Raw genomic sequence first — 18,110 nt, 5'->3', positions numbered from 1 at the left:
GGCCCCGCACATATGCGGTTTTATATATTGACACTTAAAATTTATGGGACTTAAAAATCTACAAAACGCTGCCCCGTTTTGTCCTCCAAAGTTTGTTTAGAGCTTTGGCGTTCGAGCTTCCCCGCGGGATGGAATGGGGGTGTGAGGGGTGAGGGCTGGGTTTGCCCATCACAAAAGCTTGTCCAGCCCAGCCCTGGGTCCAAAATGGCACGGGGAGTGCGAGGCGAGTGCGGGTGCCAGTCAGGGCGGGCGATGTAAGAAGTCGGTGACAGGAATGTTCATGTGGAAAAACTACGCAAAGCAGCAAATCGTGTGTAAAATTAATAGGGTTGCCCCTGCTGCCAGGGTTTTCAGCATGTGCAACTTGTTGATGTTGATGTAGAATTGCAGAGAAGTGTGGAAATGTACCTGGAATCTCGGCACTCCGTGGACAAAAGGGGCGCCATATCGGACAATGTCAGAACTACTATAAGATTTTGATGGAGAGAGATCTGCTTGAACACGGGTTAATGCTTCTCCATCTACATATATAAAGTCAACTATATCTTGATCCCTCCTATCAGCTGATTGCCAGATAGTGATGTCTGATCTGTTGAGTCCGAAGAAAGAAATTGAAGAAGACTAACCTTCATTCTGGGGAGAATAATTGCGCTGAGGATAGGATTGGCAGTCCCGACTGCCGACTGCAACATGACTTTGCCGGACCTCCAACAATAATTTGCACACTTGATAGAAGAAGCCTTCAGGGCCACTTTATTATCAGTCCAACCTAAGACTTCAGCTAAAACTTTCGGTTTCCGTTGTTTCTTCGCTAGTTAAATACAACTTAAAGTCAATGAAAAAGAAATGAATCATTAATGGCCTGAATTGTGTGGAAGATTGATGGGTGGTTTGGTGGCTGTAACGTATCGCGAAGCCAGAAAGCTAGGGAGCCAGGGAGCTAGGGAGCGAGGGGCGCTTTCTATTTCGTTTTCATTGCTGACTTCATTGAGCTAATCAGCTTATTGAACTTGAGTTTCAGTGGCTGGCAGTGGATGCAAGTGGCTGGAGGTGGAAGCCCATCCACCAATCCCCAACCACCAAGGACCGATGGAAAAACGAAAAGTTGGCAATGGGAGATTTTAATTCTAAGTAGCTGCAGCTGCTGCTCGGACCTGGAGCTCTACAAAATCAAATTCAATTTTCCGGGACAGTGCAGATGTGGCCGCATCTGTGGTAGCCCGAAGAATTCAATTAATTACACAATGAGCCGCCGTCCAAGGAGGTTCTTGCGCAATGTTTTCCTTGGAGCTTGGAGGGTAATCCCTAGACTCTCCACTCGACAATTATTATACGTTCTGTCTGGCATGTCTTTGATTGTCACTCACCTGTGTGGGCTGCGTGGACAGCAAATCGATTGTTTCATCGTGCTGCTGATGGGCGAGTCCTGCAGTGGATGTCAGTGGATGTTGCTGCTGTTGCTGCTGTTGCTGCTGCTGCTGCTGCTTCTGTTGGAACTGCTGCTGGTAGTGCTGCTGCTGCTGGTATTCATATTGCTGCTGCATCTGATATTGCAATTGCTGGTACTTCAACTGATGCTGCTGCTGCTGCTGTTGCTGCTGCTGCTGTCCCTGCACTAGAGAGCAGAAATAGAGAAGGATGGCCAGCAAATGGAACGTATTGGCAGCATTTCGTGCTGTTTTATTTATTGCTGACGACAGCATGTTGCCGGTCGTTTCCTCCTTCTGTTCGCTCTTTCAATCTCCAGATATGTGTGCGGATATACTATATCTGTATATGTACTATATCCGTTTTCACTCCTTTCCTATTTGGGTGAGTGGCTGGCAAGTATGCAACACTTTGCCACACTGCTGTTGTTGCCGCGTGCTTGCTTGTCTTTGGCTTCGTTCTGTTTCCTTTCTTTTTGGCCGGCTACCAGTTGCAAGTAGAAAGTTTTTGGGTTTGTGCCACTGCAAGGAAAACATTTCAAACAAGTAAGTTCAACTTGTTCTTAAGTGCCAGACATATACATATACATATACATATAGATATATAAAATATAGAGAGATACGTGAAACAAAACAAAACAAAACACAAAATAAAGTAAAATGGTTGCTCATTGCTTGCAACTCAACGAAAAAAATACTCGCATTCCCCAAACACCCCATGCCTCCTCCTACAGATGATTCTGTGAACCAATTCTTTCGACTTTGTATGTTATTCAGATTTCTCCAGATAACATGCCCTACAGATGCTTTAGGGGCGGGGAGAGCTGTACCTGCAGTGCCTATTCTCATCAGGAGGAAGGCCTGTATTGGAGCACTACGGGTGCAGAGTGTCTCCAAACTAAAAGAGACCTAAGAACCCCAAACACATTTATATATATGCGATATATATTATCAAAACCTTCACTGTTCAAATTAACAGTTGAAGGGATTGCAACATGCATGTTCTCTGGGCGCATCTGAGCGCAGCCGGATCTCAGATCTGCTACACCGATGCATCGATGGGTCCAAGTTGGTGGTGGTACCGGGCATTGTAAGCCCGTCAAGAACCATCAACCATCTTCCAGCGAGGCACTCACATCTCCGTTTTCTCGGACAGCCACGATATCACGATCAAATCAGCTTGGGGCCCACCACAGGGAATCGAAATGGCAGATGCCCTCGTCAGCAAGGTGCGAAGGGGCTATCAACCGGGAAATGGGAGTTAAAGGGGTAAATCAAATACTGGAATGACCAGGCCAGTGAGGGTAGGCCAGTGATTCCTGAGATATCACCTCCAGAAATTGAAACTAGTAGAAGTAGAGCTGGAATCCTGTAAACTCTGTGAAATGGATCAGGACACATCGGAGCACATTGCATGTGACTTCCCTGCACTTCTGGCTTAACTTCAGAAAAAGCACCACAAATAAAAGGCCACAATTCGTCACCCATTTCTGGGGTGTTCCGTAGGATGAGTCCACCTATCAATCTGGGATGTTCCTGAGCCACACGTTTCGATACGTATTTAGCCGATAAATGCCCAATTCAACTCTTAATATTGACAATATTTGGATCCCACGCAAACATATGTATATACCTATGTTTGTATTTCGATGTGCAGACTTTCAAATCGATCAAGGCCAAATGATCAAATAGAACAATTTCTAATTGCGAGTCCACAGCCCACTCAAATGTCGGGCAGAGATGCTGCAATTTCTACGGCAGTCCAGGAAGAAAACTGAAAACTGAATAAATAAATTAAAACAATATGTACAAATGTATACTTATGTAGGTATGTGCATTAAAAATAAGCAAATGAAGTTTTAACAATGTCAGTATAGGGTTCGATTTAAGCAATTGTGCAATGTTATTGTTATGGACATGTTATGCTTTCTAAATTCTCACCGTTCCCCCAAGACGTGCTCTATGTGCGGATTACAGGTGATATTGGGATGTAAAATAGTTCGTGGTGTGGGCTGGGCCCTTAATCAATATTTCGACGGATACGAGTATTCCCCACCTCCAGACAACTCGTTTCAACGGAATTGTAAATTCCAGTTTACATTTCAGTGCAAGTTAATGGAATTCTCAGGCACTATTGTTGGAAAAAGAGAGGTGGCGGAAGCCGGCTGAGAAGGAGAGGTATCATTTTATATTTCATGGAAATAATTGCAGCTTCGGAATGGAAACGGCCGTAACGAACGCAAACAAAAATTAAAATAAAATAAAACAAAAGAAAATGGCAAATAGTGTGTGCAATATCTTCCTTTTCCCCTCTTTCCCCTTTCCCTTCCCCTTCACCATCACCATCCCATTCCCATTCCTCTTTCCCCTGTCTTTCTACTTCAATCAAAGAAAAGTGTGCGTGCAAAAATCAAAAATATAATTTTCAATAATTAATGCAGAAAGCAAAAGGAAATGAAACAATACATAAACCAATTTTTGTATTTTTTATTTTCACTTGCAATCAAAAGTACTTTGGATCGAGATGAAAGAGGTAGCTGAAAGAAGCAGAGGAGGAGAGAGAATTGGGAGAGGCTGCGGAGAAGAAGATGAACAAAAGACAGAGACAGAGACAGTATAAGAAGTGGAAAATTGATTTTCATTTGCTGTGTGTGTGTGTGTGTACAGAGGAGAAAAATCATTTTCACTTTTCCAATTTAAATTGAATGTCGAGTAAGGCGGGTTTGATCATAGCAAAATATTGCTGTTAAACACGGTTAAGATTAACTTTAAAATATCCACGGAGAAGGCATTATGATCAACACCATACATGTGTACATATGTTTGAAACGCACAGAAGTATATTTAGTACTTGCAATTCTTGCACCTACAATACATATTTTCTTGATCGAGTAGTCTTAGTGGATAATACAAGAATACAATAAGATGGAACCCGAATCCCTACGCGATAGAGGCAGCTGCCATGGTAACGATGGATGTGCCTCGGACCCCACAGGTAGCCTTTCCTTGTTATTTTGTTGATGTTGCTTGCTGCAGCCGATAATGATTATGATGCTGGCAATGAGCACGATGAATGGGGGCTGGTGTTGCTGTGGTGTGATGGCGACGTAGGAGGGGGTTTGCCGGTGAGGTTGATGCTTGAAAGGGGGAGGTGCTTGATACGAGTATCTATGCAATAAAAGCTTCTGCGAAAATTGCACTTTGATGTGGCTGGCTGAAGACGGGAAGGCAGTGGTGGAAGCGTGGGGGGAGAGCAGTTTCCATAATGGCTGGCAAAGGCAAAAAAAGCTACTAGCAGCCACACTGTGCCTCCACCTGCATTCCCCTGTGTCCCCCTTCTATCCGACTCCTCTTCAGCTGGGTAATCATCAATTTTGCTTGCAATAATTTCAACTCTCGCCGATAACACCCCACAGCAGACAGCTAGAGATACAGATACAGAGAGAGGATGACACGGTGAAAAATAACCGAATTCTATAGTCGAAATTAATTTCGAAATAAAGATACCCTCTGCATCTCTTAACAGTCTTAAATCACCTTCACACACTTTACATTATTTTTGAATTTCTCTTTTTTTTGTATACCCGATTTTTAAAATGGGTACATACCAGATCCGAACCAGATCGTATTATTTTTATAGCTAGAACGGATAAACAAAACACACACGTTTCATGGTCGGCCTTGCCTGTCGCTTAAGATCAGCGCCTAGATCTCAGAGATCCTTAGAGCTAGAGCCACCAAATTTGGTATCCACACTCCTGTGATATATCACCTGCGCAGGTGCTCAATCAAAGAAAGCGACCGTAGCTATCTGGTTGCCGAATCTGGATCAGAGCGGATCAATGCCGAATGATGAATGAGAGAAGAAAAGGACGCAAAATATCTGAAAACGGCGTTTTGGGAAAAGGAGCTTGTTTATAATGGATCGATGGGTAGTATGATAATATATGTATCTCTCTATGATATTAAAAAGTTTTGGGTCGTCGTCGCGGCTCGTTTTTTGTACTCATATCGACGCGTGCTAGCGAAGCAAGTCCCATGTAGTGTATACCAAATACTATATATGTAAATACTGTAGTAAATACTATAAAGATACTATGTGAAACAGGCATCTTCGCAGGATTAAAGTATACCTCACGTTGCGTGCCGTGCCTTGTGCCTCGTGCCTCGTGCCTCGTGCCTCGAGCCGTGCGTAAAATGAATGAATGCAAACACTGGTATACTCTATAAGAACATACACACAGATAATCGCATATACATACATATGCACATATACATAAGCATATATGGGAATTCTGGGAAAATTTCTTTTTTTATTGGCCTGACCAAAAAGGAATCCCAACGTTCGATGGCAGACAACTTATGACTTCGTTAACAAACTTGTTGTTGCTGCTGCTGTTCCGCCCCTTCATTTACCTTCCCGCAGCCATTGCCGTCATTGCCCTCGAACCAGCCACCGTTCGCGGCCCCGTCCGCGTCCCCGTCTCCTGCCAACCTCCACTTGTTTGGTGTCAATGATAGCGTGAATGATACTTTGTGTACACACTTCATTTGCACAAGTATCCGGAAATGGACATGGCCACAACAGCACAGCGATCATTGCAGCTGGATTCTGGACTCTGGACTCTGGCTTCTGATGGCTGATGGCTGATGGCTGATGGCGGATGGCACACACGCAAATGCTTTTGGCCCCTTTTTCTTTTGATGATAGAGTGAGAGAGATATATCTGAAATGGGCCAATAAGCATCATCATTACAGCAGTCATCGCGAGAGTTAAGATGCCTTGATTGGGCTGTAGCTGCTTGTAAATGGCAACGGCCTTTCAGGTTGGTAACACTTACAATAAGGCCGAGATCATGATGAGTGGGAGGCAGAGTGTAATTATACAATGTTTCTCAAAAACTCATACATATTGACATGTGTATATGTTATGTTGATTAATCAGCAAACGATGAAGAAGGAGAAAGCCGAAGAGTGAAGAGTGAAAAGATGGAATGAATTATATACTTATACCAAAAGAAAGAAGGAGTGCGAACGGGGGTAGGACGGAGTACCGATTCCCTTGCGGTTCTTTGGTTGATCAGTTGCGATCTCTTGGTTCTCCAGAAGGCCTGCTCTATCATCTTGATATCTTCTACAAGCTATGTCATTCTCTTTCCCGGTGTACCCGCCCTTTGAACTTTCGTTCCTTCTTTCTAAGCGGTCCTCACAAGCCCTCATAAAATTGATAAGCAATAAATTGGCTCGGCTAACACACTTTCTCCCTCTTCTTGTGTCCTGTAGTCATCCCTTTTGATGGACCCAATGCTCCTATAGCCATCTCTTCCCGAAGCACTTTAATAGGTCACAAAACTGCGCAGCAACATGAAGAGCAGCAGCAGAGGCTAAGTCCGGTGGAGTCGTCTCGAATCGTATGCCTATGCCAGCGGAGACTTTTGCACCCTGCCACAATGCCAAAAAAAAATGTGCGGAGCATTCCAGGCGGATTGTAAAATTTATGATAAAAACGTGCAACGCTGATAAGACCGTCCTGGACAGAAGGAAGGGAAGCCCGGAAAATGAACAGAAGACAAAGGCTGAAAGCAGGAGGAAAAGGAAAACGAGGAAAAGCCCCACAAAGTGAAGCGGGTTGGTGAGAGGAAACAGGGGGATCAAAGGGAACAGAGGGACTGGCGTGACACCTTGTTGCTCGTTAGGGTAATAGTTCCACAGTCCACACCGACTCCAGTTGATTCACCGCTTGTCTGGCCTTGCCTGGTCGCACAGTGGGCCGTCAGCAGAATGGATGTGGCAGTCATTTTCTGAGCGAGCGCTTTCGATAACGAGAATATAAGCATCTGATATATAAATAGGGTTTTCAAAAATGGACAAAGCAGACAAAGCCCTTTCTTCCCTATCTTCCGCACCTGCTGGAAAATACTGATGCACCAGTCTGGACTTGTGGATCCGCCTTTACATCCGCGCGGATCCCGGCAGGACCCCAGCCCTCCAAGGGAGCCCTGATTCTATACGGTCCTGGAGTTCTTTGTACTGAGGACATTATACACAAGAGACGCATTCCTAGGACATTTGGACCAACTAGTGAGATATAGGGTCATCTAATCTAGTATAATATACCCCAAGTTCATCAACCGGGGTAATTCTGCCGAGAGAACCCCCGCATAGGCTGTAAGGATTCAACAAGGGACTGAAGCGATGAAATGTCATTACTTTATATTTCGAGGCATTAAGGTGTAACAAGTTTGCACAACACCATGGCTGAAAGCTATTGAGAACGGATTGCAGGCGAGATTGAAGTGAAATGTCCGTATACTGGACTGGGAGCTCAACATAATCCGCATACATGAGTACTCGAGTACTCGAGAAATAGTAAGGGGTCTCCAGAAGTAAACTTAACTGGTGAAGAGATATAGTTTTTGAAGAGGACTCTTTGAGACCTGAAACAAAGGTAGCTAGAAATCCACCTCAAGTTTTTGTGCTAGGAGGCAATGATTTCCACAATCGGTGTAAATAACATCCGTCTGTAAGTTTCCTTGATAGCCTTTAATGATTTCATGAAAATATCTTTCTGTGTGAAAAACTTCTGATCAACCTTCGAACGGGTGTATAGAAAACGCTGAGAACGAGAAGATATTGCGTTCTGATAGGAGGAAGACTGTAGAGAAGAGTAATACTTGGCGAAGACAGGCCCGTCGCGAATTCTAAGCGCTGGGAGGCGGCAATTGCAAACGGCCAATGGCCCATAGCCTATGCCATCAGGCAATGAAACTCGGAGCAAACAAGCAGCAAACAAGACTGGCCGGAGCGATGTGCGATGCTGTATGCTGCTGCAACGGTTTCGATACTTTGAGCGGAGCCAGGCCGGAGTAGGCCAGACCGGCTGCCTGATATTTTTGCCCTCTTTTCAGCGGCAGAGCACTCGTGGAGGCCCCTGAGGCCTCCTTGGCGTTGCTGTTTTGATTAAAAGCATCCGTCCTTTGAGCTCTAAAACAGAACCAGCAGGAGAGGAGCTGCACTGCCTCTGCAGCCCCGTTCGTATGTGTGCGTGTGTCTAATTTGATTTGCATTCCAACAAATTTCGATCTCACGCCGATTCTGGCCTTTGGCTATTTGGCACAAAGTACATCGAGAGCAGCGCACAGCTGCAGAGGGCAGATAGCAGATAGCACTGGGCTTAGCTTTTGGCCAACGCTCAAATGGAGCCCTCCTGCAGAGTATGGCACTGGCAACAGCTTGGGGGCTCGGTGAATCGGTGACCCCGAGCGCAGCGGAAAGCTCTCCGACTGGCTTGCAGTCAGGAATCGAACGGGGAGCTTACCTTAATCAGCGCACATTTCTCTGGCAATTAACCTTTTGGCCAAGTGCCCGGATATTCGTGTCCCACACTTGAGCTCCTTCTTTTGTCTTTGTTTCCCTTCTTCCCTTTTATGGTGTCAGACGTTGCGTATACGCAGCGTAAATTATGCATAAATGCGATTGCAGTCTTTGACTTTGCACCAAGATGAAGATGAGTAATGGCAGATGCTTAAAGTTTCTGCCTCTGCCCCTGCCTCTGATTCTGATGACGGTGATGGTGATTTTGATGATGATGATGTTAAAGTATAGCCGAAGGAGAACCATATCCAGAACAAGGACCAAAACTTGCAGCACAAGCAAAACCAAAACCAGGACCAGAACCATTGAAAATGCTTGACAGCCGAGGCGATGGATATTCCCAAACCTAATCAGCACTCAAAATGTGGAACGGGCAGTTCTCTTTCACTTTCTTTCTCAGCATCACCTTAGCCATCGGCGAATCTGTCTGGCTTGAATCGTATATTGAAGTTGGAGATAGAGCCATGGCCCACTTAGGTAAGTGTGGGGGGGGGGGGGGGGGGCGGTAGAGGACAGCAAATCATAACACGCAAATAAGAAAGTGCCAAAGGAGATGGGGATGGGGACGAAAAAGTGGCTCATGGCATTGCCCCAAAAATCATTAATCAAATGAGTGTCTTTCTGACTTTCCTCTATCCCTTGGCTAGGGAAATGAAGTGCCTCAGCCCAAAGCGAACCGAGAGATACACCAACATACTCTCCAGGGTGGAAGCCGTTGTAGCACTGTAGGGCGCTGGGGCACCATCCTGATGCTGTGAGAAAGTGGCAGTCCTTATGCACTATATCTCCCGCCACTTGGAACGAGAACAGATGAACAGATAAGCAGCATTACAAAAGAAGCGAGCAAGAGATACTGGAAAAAGTTGTAAAACTCGAGGTAGGATCAAAGGGGGAAGATGAAATAGAGCAGGTGCGAAGTAGAAAATTAGGAAGAAATTATGAAAATAGTACATCAAGACGGGAAGATACAGAATCCTAAATCAAAATCAGTCAAAGCGCTGTGAGTCGCATAGATGGTATGATAGTTAGAATACAATATATTTTTACGTAATTATACGAATATCTGCCCCTTTTTGGTATCACTGTTCGCAATAGGGATAGAAGGGGGAATTTTGGTAGGACGAGCAGAGCAGACCGCATGTCTCTCTCAATTTTTCTTTCACTTGTCATGAGAGATGGAGAAATCATTGAGAGGAAGAGATGTTATGCGCCCGATAGCTAGCTACATACATATGTTCTAATGTTAATTAGATTATTAGAGCTTTAGAATATTTTCTAGCTGTCCATCCATCACTCCGCAAGAGGTCCCATACTGGACGAGAAAGAGTGTGGTGCGGTAGAGAGAGTGAGAGATAGATTGATGGACGGATGATCCAATACAATCTAGTAGATATGCTTGGCTTGGCGATCGATGTCTGATCAAAAATATTACACTCTATGGGGTCGGAAACTCTTACTTTTGGCTGTTAAATATAACAAAATACACAAGTCTAATGTACCCCTGTACTCTTCGAGCACCGCGTATAGAGAGAAGATTCACATCAGTATGTAACAAGAAATGAATAAGAGGATAATCTGCAGTAGAAGTTGAGAAGATGATAGCAGAAAACGAGGAGAATGGAAGTGTATGGGTGAACATGGAGAAGGCATTGGGAAATTGCAGTCTAGTAGAACAAAAATCGACAGAACTTAAATAGAAAATATGATAATAGACGAGTTAACATAGAAGAAAACCAGCTATCTTAAAATGAAATGTTTGAAAAGGAAAAGAGGTGAAACCAAATGAGCGAGAGATGTTAAGAAAAAGGGAAAAAGAAAACAAAAGATGATGTTAAAGTAAGGTACCAGGGCTCTACGATAAGTTAAAGTAAAAATGGCTTAAACTATATTCGTAAAGATCGTCGTAAGTCGGAATCCCTATTTCTTTTCCACTGAACCTAAAAACGCTGCCCTTTCGGGCTCAAATGATATGCTTCACACGTCTGTGTTGTGGCCCCGCAATCCCTATCCCTATCCCTATCCCTGTCCCTCTCTCTCTCTGTCTATCGTTTCTCTCAGTGCAGTTTTCATTCCCAGTTTCAGAACTTCTCTTTCGTCATTCCGTTCCCTCGTCGCCATAGGCCAAATAGAGCCAAAACTTTTTGCTATGAAATTTATGCTCTTGGTTATTTTTCTTACCGCCTTCTGTAGAGGACACGCATACTAATAGATGCCACACCTATATTAGCACACCGACACACAAACACACACTCATGGTGGCACATGGTGGCGCCCCGACTCCCGTGGCAGGGCTGTAGGGTAGGGGGAACATGTGTTTTCGCATTTAGTTGCCATCCCTCAACGTAACTTGATGAGGTGCAAAAAAGCAGTAAGAGCCGGGATGTAATGGGATGGTAGGGAGTGGAGTGGAGTGGAGATGAGAACGAGCGAAGGGACATTGGACACCGCTTGAGCCCGATCATAGTAATGAATTTCTACTCTATTGAAAGGCATGAACAAGATTGGGGAATACTTTGAGCTGAATTCTGTGCAATGGAAGAAACCTTAAAGAAATAAAAATACTCTCAAGTGTGTAGCATTATTGATAGGCATTTATTGCTGTAATAAAGCTCTCAAGCAATAGTTCAACTCCAACTCTAATAGTGTGGCAAATTTGAGATGTGCTTCTGTCATCAGCCTTACCTTTATGCGTTTGAATTGACCGTGGAATCAACCCCTGAAGTGCTCTGAATATTGCACTGCTTGCACGAGCTATCATGCACATTATCCAGTGAGTGGTTCTAGTGGTTCATCTGAGTTCTAGATCTATAATTACGAGCCGATTTTGTTTGGGATAGAATATACTAGGCCAGAGGCTCACAAGTTTCATACAGTTTTTGCTCTTGTTTATTCTTAAAAAGCATTCAAGATCTGATATTTGAAATTTCTGATTTCCCTTCCTTGTGCAAATGTGTGTATGTATTTATTATCCTAAAGGCTCGTCCCGCTCACTCCCCCCTCCCTGATCGCATTAAAGTCCAAGCTTTTCCATTATTTGTATCCGCAGGCTGTTGGCGATATGTGAGTGCATATCGCATACGAGCCGGCAAGCTAAACAATTTTTTAGTTTTAGTTTTGTTCAGGCAATTTGTGAATTTATTTATAGTCATTTTCAGCAGCAGCACTTTCTGCTGTTGATGGTACTGTTGCTGCTGTTGCTGCTGTTGGTTCGTGTTAATTAAGAGGTAATTTTAATGCTCGGCTGCATACGCTGGCATGTGCAACGGGTGGGGTTGGGTGGTGCTCGTGTGGGGAGGGGCAGTGGATTTCGACTTTCGATTTTCGAATCGCAATTTTCAAAATCGGGCACTTCACAATCTTATTTTCTCGCTCTTTATTTTCTCCCCTTGAATATCTTTTTGGTCTTTAGACAAAGTTAATTGGATTATGTTGAGTTGAATTCAGCGATTCATAATCAAAATTTCCATTATAAAACTTACTCAATCAGAATTGCATAAATTAGGCCATGCAGAGTTGATTCAAAATTACAACAATATATGTATATTTTGGTTTGAGTATCCACACATACATGTATGTCGTTGTGTACATGTGTGCATAATTGTACATGTATGTACATATGTGTGCATGCTGGAAGTATCTGCCATTTCACGTTAAGTGTCAGGGCTGTCAGAACGTTTGACAATTTGCCCTGCGATTTGCCATTTGATTATTTTTCAATTGAATTGTTTCTACCTCGACCGCCCGCTGACCTTTTATTCAGTTTATGTTTTAATTGCAAAATTAATATCAATTATGCTGCATGTCCTCAGTGCTCAGCGAATTCTGTTTCTGAATGCAAGTCTACAAATTGGAAAATCTGTATGCCAATGTATGCCTCCGAAGGAGTTTTGCTCCAGATATTTGAGACCCTCATAGATATGCTCTTTTCCATTGCAGCTGTCGAATATCGGTACCACGTGCCGTGGTGGAAAATTAGTTAAAAATTGAATAAAGCCGAGCTCTTTAAAATGAGAAGAAAAAAATGATGCATTGAAAGAGAAAATCTAAGAAGAAAATCGGCAAATTCAATACTAGCTCTGGTCATTTTCAGGCGTGAACGCTGAATGGTAAAGCTAAATGAAAGCGTCTCCGTTTGATGGAAGGAATGATCGTGAATCCAGGCTACGAGTCTTCCTTCCTTGAAAAGATGACGATGAAGTGTATTAATTGAAGAGTCCAACTGATTTTGTGGCGGCAATCGGGTTCAGTACCTGAGCTGTACTCGGATGCAGTCGACCGAGCATTCTCAAACATTTTTGCTTAGCTGATGATTTTTGTTCCGGGGGAGATTACATTAAAATTAAAAATTCCATCTAAATGTAAATAAAATCAGGATACAAAATACAATGAAATACAAAGGTGGAATGACGAAGGAAGAGTAGCACAAGAAAGGAGAAAGACGGGCGAAAGACGGCCGGACGAACAAAGGGAATTGTGAAACTAAATGAATATGAAGCCATCAGCAGTGCCACATGCAGCAACAACAAATTCCTGGAGTGGTACAGAGGAGGATGTTGAGGCTGTGGGGGAAAATCGAAAAAAGCGCAAAGCGACGAAGCGACGAAGCGACGAAGGCGACAGGCGGCAGCGGAAAAATGCCGCCAAACGCAAATACTGCGGCACAATTTCATTTTTGTTTTTATCTCACTTTTCGTTTTTTTTCTTTATTAATTTTTGTCTGCTTTTAAATCACACAGAGGCATACACGCACACACACACACAAGCCCTGGCAAAAGGGCGAGAGGTCGAGAGGAAAAGACGCTGCAGCCTGCGGGCAAGAAATTTCTTTAAATTTTCACTTTTTCCCCTCTTTGCTGTTGACAAAATATCCCGCAAGAGCAAAAAAAAAAAAAGAAAAAAAACCAAGAAAAAAAAAAAATAGCAATACTTACATTATGAAAATTGTAATCAAATGAAATGACAATAAAATGTTTGCTGTTGCTAAATTAAATGAATCGTAAATTTGGAGTGGACTGAGATTAAGGAAACTCTTCAACCAGAGATCAGAAGGGGATGGGATGGGATGCATGGGAGAAAACACGCACTGAAGAGACCCCGAAGAAAGCATAAAAGACAGCAAGAAATGGAGATAGGAGACCCGGATTTGATAAGCATATACAAATTCGACTGGAAATACGTATGGAAAGAGCTCAGTACAAAAGTGCTCAAGTACTACATCGAAATGCGATAAAATTATGGTTCTTTCCGTTTTATTATATCCTCATATTATTATCTATCTAAAACATAAAAAAACCCATACTTTTTAATAAGAACTGATAGTTTTTCAACGAATAATCGGACAAGGCAGAAGTGCGAATGGAAAACATTCTCCAACGAAATTTGGCAGCTAAAAGTGAAATTGAACTTGGAAGGAAAACTGTTCGGGAATGCCGAATTGGCTGTGAAATGTAAATCTAATGTGGAATAAACAAATTATAAGGTTCCGCGATGAGTTTGGGCCTGTCGTCAACATTCGGGAAGGTCAAGGCGGTTTCACATTTTTCATTTAGAGCCTGTTTAGACTGTTCGATTTTAGAATAAATTCATTAACTCCCCTTCTGAGCCGCAAACAATCTGAAAATTTCGATCGATCAAAATCGATCCTAAGAATGCAAAAAAAGGATAGAAATAATTGTCGGATAACGTAAATTATAAATACGGTCTTAAAATAATATTGGAATCAAATTGTAACACATTGAATGCAATGTAAGCACATACATGCATATACATATACTGTATGGGGATTTCCATGAAAGTATACTCGGTCTATGTATAGCTCTTAAGCCTGAAACATAATTGGTGCTAAGGTTGATTTTGGGTTTTTTTTTTTTGTTTTCCAGGTAGTTGCAAAAGACCAAGGCATTCGCACGGCACAAAACCAGATGTCGTTTTCGCGGCCAACAATTCAAATCCGATTTCAGATGCATGATGTCTCCTAAACTTTGGCCCACAATTTTGTATACTTTGTGTTGAAGAAGGGTGTTGATTGGGAGTCTAGAAGAGTGATTAGATGGTATTCTAGAATCCTGAAGAAGATTTATTAGCAGTGTCATTCCTTTGGGCAGCTTCTTGTAAAATAAAGTGGATTTTGTGGATTCTCGGGAAACAGCAATAGATCTACATATCTAAGCGTATTGTAAATAACAATTATTTTGGTCATACTTCGTATGTAGATACGTATGTTGTCTCTGCATATAAATGGTGCAAACTATAAGAGACCTATCAATTTTGTAAGACTGTCTCACAATGACATCTGTACAGTGTACAGATCCCCAAACACACTCTCTCTCTCTCTCTCTCTCTCTCTCTCTCTCTCTCTCCATCTGCTTCTCCCAAGGGCTTTCCCCGTACTATTGCATACCCACACTATTTCATGATATTCCATACTATGGCATGGCTTCAGGTACCCTTTGAGGGGCTCAGCGATTTCATTAGCAAGGACACACAATGGCATTGTTGTCGCCGAAGTTGTCGCTGCTCCTAATGTTGCCGCTGTCACAAATTTCACTGGCAATTAGCAACAACAGCCTCGGAAAAAATATAATGCCTTTACCGGTTTAATTAGGGGCGCCACAACTGGAATGGGTGGATGGGTGACGGGAGGAGCAAGGGGAGCAGCCATCAATGCTGCAAATTGTCTTCGTTTTCCCCCGCAGCATCAGCAACAACGGCTGCAGAAGTCACAAAAAACTTTCGCTCAAATCAAACGAAAATGTGCACAAAATGAAATAAAATCGTATGAAAAATCACGAACCAGTCAGACCAAGTCCAAGCGGCGGAGACGACGCCAAATGTTGCAAGTTGGTGGCAGGCAGGCCTCTCTTCTGCCACTGCGTTACCACTCCACTGAATGCAGCACAGCAACAAAAAACAAAGAAAACACCGAGCACGTGACAAAAGGAAACAATCCAACTCCAAAGCAAATGCGCGGCGTGGCTCGAAAACCCGCTCGAGTTTTGGACAAAGTCAAAGTCAGAGCCAAAGCCAAAGCCAAAACCAAAGCCGGAATGGCAAGTGGCAAGTGTAGCACACGCGACGCAGACGCACCGACTGCTGGTTTCCACTGATTGACTACTGTTCAATGAAACTGGCTGTGCCACCGAAGATGATGCTAATGTCGATGTCGATGTCGATGTCGATGTTTTGTTGATTTTGCGACACGATAGAGACACACGAGGCACACACGCTGAGCTTTCGCTTGCAACTGAAGTTGCCGTCTGATAATGCCGCCTGCCACAGCGGCGGCAGCAGCAATAACGAAGCCAAGACGAGCCCGAAACCGAACCTGCCACACGAATCTCGGGCCGAAGGCGTAACCGAAGCACAGACGTGGTCCGAACCGAGTCCGAGCGTGAATGCTAAATTGCACACCTCGTTTTTCCACTTTTCCTCAGGCACACACGCACACGCGCACGCACAGCCACACAAACACAAACACAAGAGAACACAGACAGAAGCGAGTGCAGCGTCTGCATATTCCACATTGGGCGGTGGTGAAAACTTGCGCCAAAATATGGCCATGTCGGTACCGTCACCGTCACCGTCACCGTCACAGTCACCGTCCCTCTGCCATCCACCCTCTCCAAGCCCCTTATCGGCCTGGTCTGGCCCGCTCCAGCCGTTGGCAGAGCGGCTGAAATAATTACTGCAATTGCCTGTTCCTTTTCGGAGCATCTTGGGTGTCGACTCAGTTAGCCAGCATCTTGAGGTGACCGCTTCGGCTTGGGTCACGTGGAAGACAGTGTCCAGAGAGGTGGCGGGGTGGAGGTCCGCGTATAAGAGGCCAATACTGATGGGATGCGTCTGAGTTGATTGATATGTATGATACGAGTAGACGAAGAAATGCACATCAGGATACAAATTTGATATGTTGGAATCTAGTATCTTTTTATACCAGATCGAATTATATACGAATATATACATATGTGTATGTATGTAAGTAGGCAGTGGACGCTTAGAATGATATACATATGTAGAATGGAGGGATAAATTAAGGAAAATCTGTACAATAGTCTAGGAAATTCATATATATGCACATACATGTACATATGTATGTAGGTATACAAGAAGAAATGGAGAAAAACATGGAGGAATATCTATATGAATACATGATTACATAAATAGATAAACAGATGGATAGTTAGAAACAGATAGATAAATGGATATAAACCGAGTCGTCACGTGACACTACAATAACAGGTACTCAGTTCGTATATACATACATCCACAAATGTATCATCAACTAATATATCTTATACAATACATTCCTACTCTATTATTCTAGCTCTTTTCATATCCCAAGACCTGCTAAATCTCTCTCTTTCCACCATATATCTAGTCCGTTACATGTGTCTCGATCACTGCGCCAGGAGGCACATTCTGGACAAGCAAGGGCGTGATGTGAGGGAGAGCGTAGCAGGGTGCCGAGCGTTAAATTAATTTGCGTATTTACGTTACGATTAATTGAGAAGGAAAATGTGATTTTCGGTTTATTAAATTGGCATTGCATTTAAATATGGAAATGACCTGAAAGCTAACATACTAAAATAGCTCAGAGTTGCTCAACACAGATCGAACAACTGATGTGGGTCGGACTCCCTCTGAAATGCATTCGTACCTCTTCGTTTGATTGTTGTCAGAACATTTAATGTGTCACATTTGGAATCCACTTATGCAGACCTCGAACTCGAATCGAACATTTTTGAAAACAGAACAGCCAGCCTGTTTCGCTGAATGCCCAAAGGAATGGCGGTAAATCAGCAAGGTTGCCGGCTCATTATCTACAGCGAGGTGTGGTGTTGACAGTGACCGACAGGGCTTCCAACTCATTATCAGTTAGAGCCTTATTGTTGCGGGGGTAAAATGGGAAAACTTCCGGCTGTTGGCCCTCCTCCAACTTGATCCTGAACCCGATCCATTCACGGTCAGCTTAGGGCGTCTACCTTTTTCAATGATTGGTGGGTGGTGGGTGGTGGGTGGAGGGTGGTGAATGGTGGATGGCAGGGAGAGCTAAGACGATTTCAATGCAAATCCCGACACCGGTCCCAGCCCCAAAGCCAAATCAAGGACAGATCGGACACATGACGTGAAACCCCAAGCCAAAACAAACCTCCAGAAAAGAACAGCTCGAACAGGGCAGACAGACACCATGAAAGCACACACAGATGGTGACAGAGATGGGGGAAAAGAGAAACAAATCCAAAGTCAGATAAGATTCTTAGCCGGTACGGACTAGGGATGGGGGGAGGACTGGGACTGGGACGGGCCAG

The 18,110-nt window shown here is 43.6% G+C and overlaps 1 protein-coding gene across 2 annotated transcripts in view; it reads right to left on the bottom strand.

Moving 5' to 3' along the window:
• The window catches only part of LOC108162452, an 82,185-nt gene extending 66,132 nt beyond the window's left edge, over window positions 1-16,053 (bottom strand). For both annotated transcript variants that reach the window (XR_001775574.2, XM_017297198.2), the window contains exons 1-2: window positions 15,596-16,053; window positions 1,368-1,949 (exon numbers count right to left, since the gene is read on the bottom strand). Coding sequence is in view for 1 of the 2 variants with exons in the window: in XM_017297198.2 (XP_017152687.1) it covers window positions 1,368-1,703 (336 nt within the window). In the remaining variant the exon portion in view is untranslated. The remainder of the gene's footprint in view (window positions 1-1,367; window positions 1,950-15,595) is intronic.
• Window positions 16,054-18,110: the final 2,057 nt, after the last annotated feature.

Source organism: Drosophila miranda, chromosome XL, assembly GCF_003369915.1.
Source record: "Drosophila miranda strain MSH22 chromosome XL, D.miranda_PacBio2.1, whole genome shotgun sequence".
Classification (NCBI taxonomy): domain Eukaryota; kingdom Metazoa; phylum Arthropoda; class Insecta; order Diptera; family Drosophilidae; genus Drosophila; species Drosophila miranda.
The sequence above is the reverse complement of the archived record's forward strand: the minus strand, read 5'-3'. Positions and strand labels throughout refer to the sequence as shown.